The sequence below is a fragment of the Chiloscyllium plagiosum genome, unplaced genomic scaffold (assembly GCF_037043375.1).
Source record: "Chiloscyllium plagiosum isolate Xiang-an unplaced genomic scaffold, Cpla_swu_hap1 HiC_scaffold_5, whole genome shotgun sequence".
In the NCBI taxonomy this organism is placed as follows: domain Eukaryota; kingdom Metazoa; phylum Chordata; class Chondrichthyes; order Orectolobiformes; family Hemiscylliidae; genus Chiloscyllium; species Chiloscyllium plagiosum.
The window spans coordinates 62,423,127-62,435,961 of NW_028270143.1; the positions used below are offsets into that span (position 1 = coordinate 62,423,127).

The following is a 12,835-nucleotide window of genomic DNA, read 5'->3' on the forward strand; positions in this document are numbered from 1 at the left end:
TTCTCCTGCTCCTTGGATGCTGCCTGACCTGCTGCGCTTTTCCAGCAACACATTTTCGGCTCTGATCTCCAGCATCTGCAGTCCTCACTTTCTCCTTGGGTTATTAATATCCAGAGTAAACCCAAAGGACCAGGGAAAGGGTGAATAAAAGCCTGTAGTTCCTCACTGCAAAATTCTCACTTTCTTAATATTTATATGGCTGCTCCAGTAAGTTTTTCATCAATGGTAAACCCCGAGGGGTAGATCGTATGGAATTAAGTGATGGCAATGCTCTTTTCCTCAAAACTATCCCTTTATCTAATTTGGTATTTAGAAATCTGTAAATCTCTGAATAGTCTGGAAGGCTGACCTTCCATAGCCCTCTGGGTGAGAGAATTGGATTTTGAATAGCAACCGCCACCTTATGCGTGTAGTGACGTATTGCCACTCTGAGACCTGAATCTTTAAATGTAAAGGCTCATGTGACTCAGGTTTACAATGAATATAATACTTCGCACCCACCCATACAGTAACATCAATGCAAGCGGTTGCCCAGACAAGCCCCACTACTCCGCCACTCACTTGCTCCCACGTCGACCTGCGCTCCGCTCACCCCCGCCTTTCCGACTCTCCGAGTGGCATCATCCCATTGGGTAGCCTAGCCGGCCAATAGGAAACGGGCAGCTCAGGGAAGCTTGCCGAATGGGAAGAGCGACGCGTCTCCGTCCGACTCGCGCAGGCGCGGCAGCCCGGGGATATACCCGCGAGAGAGCGCGAGCTGGAGTTTTTGAAGTGGGAGACAGTTGTTGAGCGCGAGGTAGAGTCTCAGAGGTGGGGGAGGGGGAAACGCCTGAGCTCCTCTGGGACTAGAACCGTACTGAGCTCGAATGGAGCTGAAGAAAGTGTCGTTGCTACTGCTCCTCCTCCTGACACAGCTCGCCCTGACCGCGTTGGCCCAGGATGAGACGGGTAAGCACCGCTCAGGTGGCATTCACGGATGCTCGTCTCCAGCCAGTGCAGCCGCCAGTTTCCACCCTCCGCCCCATGCATGCAACCTCCCCTGTAGATCGGTTCATTTGTAGATCGGTTTCGTACTCGCTCCTGTTCCCCAAGATAGTCAGTCCAACCGGTCTCGATGCGTCGCGACACCACTTGCAGGCGCCGGAACTTGATTTTGAAGTCCTCCAAAGAACCTGTGACCCTTTGAGCAGGAGTAGACAAAATCGTGAGCTTGTTCATCTGTTTTGAGAACAGAACTTCGGGCGTGATGCAGGCAGGGCACACGATGTTGATGGACTCAGTTTCATACGAGGCGTTGCTTTCTATTCGGCTTAGTTGCACGTTTGCTAAACTTATAAAATACAAAAATGTGCTAACAATAGTGATCTGTCCACTGACTTGTTGGTAGTGTTGAAGTTAACACACGTGGAACATACTTTGTGTGCTTAAGCGTTTGTGATTGGTATGAAACATTTTCAGCATTTGGCTCATCAACTTGGTGCTAAACAAATCTGTGGATGCTGGAAATCTGAAATAAGAACTGAAAATGTTGGAACTCAGCGGGTCTGGCAATATCTCTGGAGAGAAAGCAGGTCGCATTTGGAGTCCGGTGACCCTTCAGAACGGATTGTAGCTAGGAAAAAATTGGTATGTTTGTGGAGCATGGGGTGAATAATAAATGATGTCTGGAGATGGAGCCTGGAGAGGGAACAGCAGCACTTGAGCAAACAAAAGGAATGGGTAAAGATCAGTCAGGGAGAATCAATAGCTGCTAATGGGGACCATTAGTGACTGGCATTGGGTTGATTGTGGTAGCAGCTGGTGTGCTGCCAAAGCTGTGTGTATGGAGTTGGGGGAAGGACATGGAGGAAGGTGACTGGGTCCTCTGTTGTTTAACTTTTTTGCAAATGCTTATAGTCTTCATTCATCAATGTTTAAAATCAAAGCTAGGTATTCTGGTCAAATCAAAGGTAACTAAAATGTGGAAGGTCCCCTCAGATGTAGTGGCTGAAAGTTCCAGACAAAAGAACCAAAGACCATGGATGCTGAAAATCAGAAACTAGAACATAAATTGCAAGAAAATCTCAGATGCTTCTGAAGAAGGGTCACTGGACCACAACTGTTGATTCTGCTTTCTCTCCACAGATGCTGCTGCTCAACCTGCTGAGTGTCTCCAGCAATCTGTTTTCAAATCCAGACAAAGTTGATCAGGTGGATTTCACCTCTGGCTATTCTATGAAATTGTCAATGAGATTTTCTGTGATTCATTAAGCATTTAAGTTAGTGACTGTGGTTGTTTAATTACCTTATTCTGGTCTCAGCATTTAGATAAACTTTCTGATCTATGAATGAAAATTTCTTACATTTGCTTTTAAAGACTATTTTGTGCTTTTAGCAAGTGTGACATTCATGAGTGCACAGCAGGAAATGGATTTATTTAAAATGTCAACTAAATTTGTTGTCATGGAGTTGATGGATGACAAGCAGTAAAAAGTATAAGCAAACAAAGATTGGGGAAATTCAACAGGTCTGTCAGTATCTGTGGAGAAATAAAGTTATTGTTTCAAGTCCTGTGCTTCAGAACCAAGTATGTATTAGGATGTTAGCAGATGGTTTATCCTCCGCACAAGATAAAACAATTGGTAATATGAATGTGTCCCTTTGGTTGTTGCTGGATTTTTTTGTCCTTTTTTTCCTCTAAAAGTTGAGGTAAACAATACACTTGACTTTTTGAATGTAGGCATTATACTTGGGAATGGATTATGGCTTAACAGTTGTCCTGGAGGTTTGCCAAGTGCCCCCAGTGCTTTATATCTACTTTGTGGAAAGTCTCAAGTCATCCAACATCTGCTCGATTCTACTCCATCTTTCTCTGATTAATCTAATTATACCCTTTGAATCAAGTCTAAAATTTATAAATCCAAGTAATGAAGTCTGGGTCTGAGATGACCCTCGGTTGGACTTCAATTCAGAATTGTCTCTCAATTGCACACATAATTGTGCATTTGCTAGCTACCTTTTGAACACACTACAGCTATGTATAATGTCCTGGCGATCAAAACTCCAGAATCTCTTTCCTTTTGTACTGCTGCTATCAGGTTTCCTTTGAACTATATTTTAAAATCATCCTCAACCAAATCTCAGTAATTTGAATCTACTTATGTGACTTCTTCATTTGCACTTCATTTTGCCCTATAGAATTGAATGTGCTGATTTCTTGTGATGTTTCATCACTCTTATTAAAGATATGGTTATGACATCAAGAGTAACGAAAGAAAGGTCATAGTGTTACTGGGTTTTAAAAAAAAAGGAAGCCATTTGCTAACAAATGCTACTGGGAAATAAGGGGCATACTTGCCAGATAATACACTGTACACTTCTAACCCTCCCCCTCCCCAAATGCAAATGTACTCACATGACAGGCTTGATACTTTCCAAATTTGAATCAGCTGTACAACAGGATAAGAGTTTGAGAGAGCAGGAAATCTATTAAATCATAAAGGACTAAATTTCTAAGAATGCATAGGAGGGTACATTTAAGAAATGTTAAAAATCTGTTTTTTCTGGATTTTATTTATCATTTCCCACTACTTCCAATTTACGATATGCCAGTGTATGTACCTGGACCACTACTGTATTTAATTCAATTGATGCAGCATCATTCTCTACCTACCACAATATTGTCAATTCACTAAATCTTGAAATATTATCCAACCATAACAGCTTGCTCTTTAGTGAACTAGGTAAAAAGTGAACTGCCTATCTACTGAGGACAACTACTTTCAAAGAATCTAATGGGTTGCTTTAGCACAGTCTGCTACTTCTAAACTACATTGACTGTCTGTCTAGCATATGCAGATCTTTCTTTCATCAACTTCAGATAAGATTTCATCAAAGGAGCTTGTAGTTCTAACTTGATGAAATGATCTCTTCCATTTTTTTAAAAAGTCTGTCACTTTTTTTAAACCACTTAGCCAAGTATAGTGATCTCTTGAAAAGAGGTGACTGCATTCAGTTCTTTGAAAATTACTACTTGTGTATTTTTTTGAAAATTTCTAGTCGATTACGGTTTCCTTAAGTTCATTTGTGAACGCTTCCAAAATAGCGGTTTACTATTTTAGTAATTGCACTGTTCTCACTCATTGCGGTGATAATTTACTAGTGATCCAACAGATCTATATGCTATTTTTGTTTCTTACAGATTGAGAAGGTTTAAAAGATCCTATGGAATTTATTTTTCAAACATTTGCAGAGGAACCACGATTATCCGAAGGCCATAGGCGGGGAATATTTTGTTCAGTTAATCGAATGCTGGATAATATAATTTAGCCATGCATGGGACATTGCTATCTTGTTTGGATAATCTGAAATTCAGATAATTGAGGTTCCATCAGGTGCATTATTGCTTTCTTAAATGTATCCTCCTATGCATTCGTAGAAATTTAGTCCTTTATGATTTGATAGATTTCTTGCTCTCTCAAACTCTTATCCTGTTGTATGGCTGATTCAAATTTGGAAAGTATCAAGCCTGTCATGTGAGTACATTTGCATTTTATTTTGGGGAGTGTTAGAAGTGTGCAGTGTATTACCTGGCGAGTATGTCCCTTTATTTCCCAGTAACATTTATTAACAAATGGCTTCCTTTTTTTTTTTACCCCAGTAACACAATATGATCTTTCTTTCATTACTCTTTGTCATAGCTATGTATTTGATACTCCAGATGAAACATCACAAAAAGTCAGTACATTCAATTCTGTAGGGTAAAAGCAACTTAGTGACTGCAGTGAACTGATATAACTACACTACATAAATGCAGTCAGTACTAGAATTCATTGTAATGCTAATTTTCAGTGGATATCTTTTTAAGCAATATTCATTTCGCAGATTAACGTACTTAAAAATAAATCTTTTTTGACAACTGTGGATTCCTAAACATAGTAGCTAGTTGGCAAGTTTTTTTTAAAAAAATTAAGTGAATATTGGCCAAGATGCCATTAAAGTCCCTGCTCCTGAGATTTACCTGAGCAGTTAGAAAAATCTTTGGTTTCTGTCACCTCAAGACAATAGGGCATTAATTCAAGGGAGATCTTGAATGTGCACAAATTGATTGTGTGCTTTAAGCCTATAACACTTTTTTTAAAAGCAAAATAAATTGCCAACAGTAATTTAATGTTAAGCTTTGCACAACTAATTTGACACATGGAAAAGCTGATGGATATCACTGCAATTGCTTGTGGATGTTGGGACTAAATTGGGCAAGTTGAATTAACATTGGAAGAGCAGCACTGGTGATCCCTCGATCCTTCTGCATTTTGCCACATTATAGAACTGTGGATCTGGATATATGAAACAAATAGCTGAAGATGCTTAGCAGTTCAGGCAACATCTGTGGAGAGAAAGCAGCATTAATATTTCGGGCCCAGTAATCTATCTTCAGCAATTTTGTTTTTGTCTGACCTGTGTTTTTGAAATCCTTTCTGAGATCTGATTGCTGAAAAATAATGGAAAATCTTCAGACTACATTTTAGTTTCCGATGATAAACTGTTGGGGCTTCTGCTATTGAAACTTCTTCAGTTTTGTTTCAAACTTTTCGAGAGGTAGTGCTGCTTTCAGCTCTGGGCTCTGATTTTTACTGGCAGACAATACAGAACCCCTCCAGCTGCCCAAAGCTGTTAGGTGTGTACTGGAAAAAAAATGCCCACTACCGCAGCCTAACGGCTGTTGCTAAGTGACACAGTTGAGACCATTAGGGCTTTTTGGGTCTGTTTGTTCACTGATTAAAGTAATAAAAGTCTGAATAGCTTCACTAGGCATGTTTCCAAAGGCTTTTTTTTTTTTTGTTAATAGGTGAACCGTAGCCATATCAGCCTTTTTGGACATTCCAATTTCAAGCAAATGTTAAATCTTTTGCAAACCCATCATGTCCAATCTTGTCCCTATTCTAATTTGCATATACATAAGAGTTTGGGTTGAATTTGCGGTAAGACTGTTTGCTCTAATCTTCGCATTACCGCTTCTGCTAGGAGTCCAGAGATGGTGAGCCCATGGGTGTGCCATTGATTTGTTTATATATTTGGTTGTTGAATGTGAAGTTTGTTGTGAGGCACAAGTCCAGAAGTTTGAGTATGCAGTCTTTGTTGTTAGGTTCCCCATCTTGTTGGTCTGTTCTGTATATTGAAACTTGACCTGCTGTGCTGTTCCAGCAATAAAGTTTCAATATACAGAACAGACCAACAAGATGGGGAACCTAACAACAAAGACTGCATACTCAAACTTCTGGACTTGTGCCTCACAACAAACTTCACATTCAACAACCAAATATATAAACAAATCAATGGCACACCCATGGGCTCACCATCTCTGGACTCCTAGCAGAAGCGGTAATGCGAAGATTAGAGCAAACAGTCTTACCGCAAATTCAACCCAAACTCTGGGTCAGATATGTAGATGACACCTTTGTAATCATTAAAAACACAGATAGAAAACACGCACCGGATCATCAATGCCACATTTGGAGGAATCAGATTCACTAGAGGAAGAAAAGGACAACCAACTCCCATTCCTAGACGCGATAGTACAGAGAACACCGAACGGAGAATTCACCACAATTATATACAGGAAAGCCACACACAGACCAAGTCCTGAACTACGAAAGCAACCACCCCAACACACACAAAAGAAGTTGCGTCAAGACACTGTTCAAAAGGGCCACAACACACTGCAGCACACCAGAACTGCAAAAAGAGGAAGAAGAATACCTCTACCATGTATTCGCCAAAAACTGATACCCCCACAATTTCATCAACAGATGCCTAAGGGAAAGACAACAGAATGAGGACATGCCACAATCCAAAGGACTATCCATGTTACCATACATCAAGAACATTTTTGAACTGACAGCCAGACTACTACGACCACTAGGACTCCTAACAGCACACAAACCAACAACAACTCAGCAGGACAAAGGACCCGATACCCAACATGAGGAAAACCAACATAGTATACAAAATCCCATGCAAGGACTGTACAAAACACTACATAGGACAAACAGGAAGACAGCTAACGATCCGTATCCATGAACACCAACTAGCCACGAAAAGACACGACCCGCTATCCTTAGTAGCCATGCGGATGCCAAGCAACATGAGTTTGACTGGGACAACACTACTATTATAGGACAAGCCAAACACCGAACAGCCAGGGAATTCCTAGAGGCATGGTACTCATCCACAGATTCTATCAACAAACACATCAACCTGGACCCAATATACCAGCCACTGCAGCGGACAGCTGGAACTGACAACTGGAAGCGGCAGAGACAAACCACTATAAATGCGGGAGGAAACATCACAGAAGCGCTTCACAGGAGGCTCCCAAGCACTGAGGATGTCACCTAGACAGGGTATGAGACGTCTGCAACACAAATTCCCAGCTCGGTGAACAGAACCACCACAACGAGCATCCGAGCTACAAATCTTCTCTCTCAAACGTTGAACATCAATATATACGTTCTCAATACTCATTCAGTGAAGAATACAGGAGAGGGGATGCCAATGCAACACTAAGTGTACCTAAAACATGAGGGGTCAACCCAGTGATGCTGCATCTCAGGATTACATACATTTCCATACAATGCATGCAATATGCAATTGACCAAGCTATGTAATTGCAAAACCAATATTCTCTAATCTTGCCACATTCAGCCTTGAATGTTGGTGGGCAGCTAACAGATTAGACATATTGAAATACCTCCACTTTCAACAACGAGACAGATAAGTTGCTGCAAAAGACGAGTCCAAATCATTTGTATCCATCTTCAGCCAGAAGTGGCTCATAGATGATCAACCTGTTATGGTGAAAGGAAAGGCTGGTAGGTATAGGTAATGCTGGATGACTAAAGAAATTGAGGGTTTGGTTAAGGAAAAAGAAGGAAGCATATGTCAGGTATCGCCAGGATAGATTGAGTGAATCCTTAAGAGTATAAAGGCCGTGGGAGTATACTTTTGAGAGAAATCAGGAGGGTAAAAAGGGGACATGAGATAGCTTTGGCAAATAGAATTAAGGAGAATCCAAAGAGTTTTTAATAAATACATTATGGACAAAAGGATAACTAGGGAGAAAATAGGGCCCCTCAAAGATCAGCAAAGTGGCCTTTGTGTGGAGCCATAGGAGATGGAGATACTAAATGCACATTTTGCATCAGTATTTAATGTGGAAAAGGATATAGAAGATACAGAATGTAGAGAAATAGATGGTGACATCTTGAAAAATGTCCATATTACAGAGGAGGAAGTGCTGGATGGCTTGAAATGCATAAAGGTGGATAAATCCCCAGGACCTGATTAGGTGTGACCTAGAACTGTGTGGGAAGCTAGAGAAGTGATTGCTGGGCCTCTTGCTGAGATAGTTGTATCATCAATAGTCACAGGTGGGGTGCCAGAAGACTGGAGGTTGGCGAATGTGGTGCCACTGTTTAATAAGGGCGGTAAGGACAAGCTAGGCGACTATAGACCAGTGAGCCTGATGTCGATGGTTGGCAAGTTGTTGGAGGAAATCCTGAGGAACAGGATGTGCATGTCTTTGGAAAGGCAAGGACTGATTAGGGATAGTCAGCATGGCTTTTTGCGTGGGAAATCATGTCTCACACACTTGATTGAGTTTTTTGAAGAAGCAACAAAGAGAATTGATGAGGGCAGAGCGGTAGATGTTATCTATACGTTCTTCAGTAAGGCATTTGACAAAGTTCCCCACAGTAGAATCTTTAAATCTTGTGGAATACAGGGAGAACTAGCCTATTGGATATAGAACTGGCTCAAAGGTAGAAGACAGAGGGTAGTGATGGAGGGTTGTTTTTCAGATTGGAGGCCTGTGACCAGTGGAGTGCCACAAGAATCCGTACTGGGTCCACTACTTTTCTTTTTATATAAATGATTTGGATGTGAGCACAAGAGGTATTGTTAGTAAGTTTGCAGATGACACCAAAATTGGAGGTGTAGTGAAGAAGGTTACCTCTGATCAAGATCCTGTTGTAATCAGATGAGCCAATGGGCTGAGAAGTGGCAGATAGCGTTTAATTAGATAAATGCGAGGTACTGCAATTTAGGAAAGCAAATCTTAACAGGACTTGTGTACTTAACGGTAAGGTCCTCGGAGTGTTGCTGAACAAAAATGACCTTGGATTGCAGGTTCATAACTCCTTGAAAGTGGAGTGCAGGTAGATAGGATAGTGAAGAAGGCATTTGGTATGCTTTCCTTTGGTCAGAGTATTGAGTATAGGAGTTGGGAGGCCATGTTGAACTGTACAGGACATCGGTTCGGCTACTGTTGGAATATTGCATGCAACTCTGGTCTCCTTCCTATTGGAAAGATGTTGTGAAACTTGAAAGGGTTCAAAAAAGATTTACAAGGATGCCTCCATGATTGGAGGATGTGAGCTATAGGGAGAGGCTGAATAGGCTGGGGACGTTTTACCTGGATTGTCGGAGGCTGAGGGGTGACCTTATAGAGGTTTACCAAATTGAGGGGCATGTGTAGGATAAATGGACAGTCTTTTCCCTTGGGTGGGGGAATCCAGAACTAGAGGGCATAGGTTTAGGATGAGAGGGGAAAGGTATAAAAGAGACCTAAGGGGCAACCTTTTCACGCAGAGGGTGGTACGTGTATGGAATGAACTGCCAGAGGAAGTGGTGGAGGCTGGTACAATTGCAACATTTAAAAGGCATCTGGATGGGTATATGAATAGGAAGGGTTTGGAGGGATATGGGCCAAGTCCTGGCAAGTGGGACTAGATTGGGTTGGGATATCTGGTCAGCGTGGACAGGTTGGACCGAAGGGGCTGTTTCCGTGCTACACTTCTCTATGATTCTATAACAGATGAAGTGGCAGACTCCTAAAGTCTCTAGATAGATGCTAGTTCTTTCATGTGATGTGGTGCCAGCTAATGCTTGACAGCGTTGACTACTGCACAGTCTGGAGATCTTGATAATGTTCCAGTAGACATTCTGGGACTTAGTATTTCAGAACTAGCTACACACAACCAAGTTTCTCCAATAAGGTTACAGCACTGCCATCTAGCTAACAATGTGGAAAAATTCGATAAGCATACCAGAGCAATCAAGCAGAACAAATTCAACCTTGGCACCCTTTTCATTCTACACTTGACAAGCAAACTAATCGAAGATGTCAACAGTGTTGTCAAGTAGCACCTACAAAAGAACAATCTGCTTGCTGATGCTCAGTTTGCGTTCCACAAGGGTGTACCAGTTCCTGACCTGTTTTTGCAGATTTGATGCAATCGTGGACAAAAGAGCTGAAATCTTGAAGTGAGTGTGACAGTCCTGGACATCAAGGCAGCAGTTGACAAAGTATGGTGTCAGAGCTCTTGTAAAACAGGATCAGTGTGAATCATAGGATTGTACCAATGGAGAGTTTTCTCTCAAGCATGAAAAGGGAGGTGATTGTGGTTGTTGGAGGGTAATAGCCTCTGCTCAAGAACATCTCTGCAGGCATTCCTCAGATTAGTGTCTGAGGTCCACACGTTTTCAACTGTTTCATCAATGACCTGTTTTCTCCATCATAAGGTCAGAAGTGGGAATGTTTTCCATCAGCAGCAAACAATGTTCAGCATCACCTTCACCTTCAACAACTCTGACCGAAGTTGCCAATGTGCACGTCCAGCAAAATTTGGGCAACATCTAGGCTTGGGCTGAAAAATGGCAGTACCATTTGTGAGACAATGATCATCTCCAACAATCTGACCATTATCCTTTTTGATGTTCAATAGTATTACCATTCAATAATTTACCCCACTGTCAATGGCTGGGTATTACCATTGATCAGAAGATGAGCTGGACCAGCTATATACACCATGGTGCCCACAAGAGCAGGTCACAGACTAAGAATTCTATAACTCCCCTCCTGTCTCCACAGTGCCTGATTACCATTTACAAGGCTCAAGTCTGGAGTATGATGTGATGCTCTGTGTCTGGATGAGTGCAGTTCCTATAACTCTTCTATATGGGCACCCCATCCAAAGCCTTCAGTATTTACTCCCCTCACTGCTGGTGTGCAATAGCAAAAGTATGTAACATCTACATGATTCACTACAAAAAATCTCCAAACTGCCTGCCACACTGCCATCTTCAGCCCACACCACATGGACTTGGAACTGTGCCATTTCTTTCCTGTCTCTGGGTCAACTCTGGAACTTTCTGACCAATATGGACTGCAGCATTTCAGTCTCCAGGGAGATTGGGAATGGGCAATAAAGCCAGTGATACCTCTGTCTCAAGTGAATAATTTTTACAAAACTTTGCCTCCAGTGCAGCCCTGTGGATGCCTGTAGATTTATTGACCTTTTGCAATAGACAAAAGTTATCACCAGTGCACAATCACTACCACTGAACTGCTCATTGTGATTAATGGCATTCAAAAATGTACAGAGACAGCAGCTATCTGCCAAAAGCTGAGCTAACTTTCTTTTAATGAATTTACAAGTTAATGTCTTTGCTAAATACCTTGCTAATGTTGATCTTTAAACATGCAACATCTGGAGAATATACCACTCAGTGGTAGTAATAGTATGTATTAACGCACGTTGGGTAGCAGACAGATATTGATTTGCATGTGGTTGTGGTATGTCACCTTACAGTCACTTGTGGTTGTTTGCTGTGGTTAAAAATAGCATTTGCCTATCATTAGTTGATGGCTGTAGTCAACCACCATTTTTTAAACTCCTGCAGTCCATGTGATGAAGATAATTCTTAGTGCTGTTAGGTCAAAATTCTGAACTCTTGACCCAGCAACAATGAAGAGATAACAATGTCAGTGATTTTTTTTTTCACTTCGTTCACATGCCCCTGCTGTTTCCTTCTGTGGTTGATTTCAGTAGGGTATGTAGAAATGAACTTTAGTGAGTTTTGGAGGTGAGTCTCTCCCTACAAGTATGCCAATTTTCTATTGTTCTTGGCCTGACTAACCCATAGAGTTTTCCTCTTGATTTCCATTGCGCTCAATTTTCACTGTCTGTCGTTATGAAGCCTGTAATGAACTACTTTGCCAGGGTGCATATTTTTCTTGTTTCTGACCAAGATGTTATAAGCATTTTTGTTTTTCATATTATCTGGTAGGTAAATTGGGGTAACGTGACCAGGGAAATATCTAATTCATAGAACACAAGTCTTCTGCACTGTCCGGTTGAGGGCAGGGTTGATGGTTTTAGTTTATACAGTGTGTTTTGTCATGTAGAGTAAAAGGATTATGTGGAACTCTAGATTTGTAATGGAGAGTTTGGGAGATAATAAATCATTCATTCAGCATTTTTGACTAAAGATTGTTTTCAACCTTGGCTTTTGCGAATGTCTGAGGATGGAAATATTCATGGAGCTACTCCTAATTAATTATTTAATTGTCCACTGCCATTCACTCCTACCAAAATATCACCAGGACTGGAAAGTGAACTAAGACCATAAAATGGAAAAAAGTAGCACACTCCACCATAGTCTGCTCTGCCATTCAATGAGATAATCACCTGAAAGTCTCACATTTTACTTTCCTACCGTATGTCTATAACTATTAATTCTCTTATTGACTTAAAATGTCTATCTCCGCCTTGAATATACTTAACTATCCAACTTGATAGCCCTCTATGATAAAGAATTACAGAAATAGCCTGCCTTCTGAGAAAGTCATCTTTCATATCCATCCTGAATGTGTGACCTTTTTTTAATACCGGGATTGTGCCCTCTTAGTCCTAGATTCTCCCACAAGAGAAAACGTGTTCACATCTATCCTGTTAAGCCCCCCCAAGATTCTTGTATTCTTCAATGAAGTCACCTGTCATGCATTCGTTAAAAT

At 41.3% G+C, this 12,835-nt stretch overlaps 1 protein-coding gene across 1 annotated transcript in view; it reads left to right on the forward strand.

Annotated features, from left to right (window-relative positions):
- The first annotated feature begins 743 nt into the window (after positions 1–743).
- pdia4 (protein disulfide isomerase family A, member 4) overlaps positions 744–12,835 on the forward strand; it is a 40,565-nt gene continuing 28,473 nt past the window's right edge. The window contains exon 1 of the mRNA XM_043690136.2: positions 744–948. Within this exon, the coding sequence (XP_043546071.1) occupies positions 867–948 (82 nt within the window). The 5' untranslated portion in view covers positions 744–866. The remainder of the gene's footprint in view (positions 949–12,835) is intronic.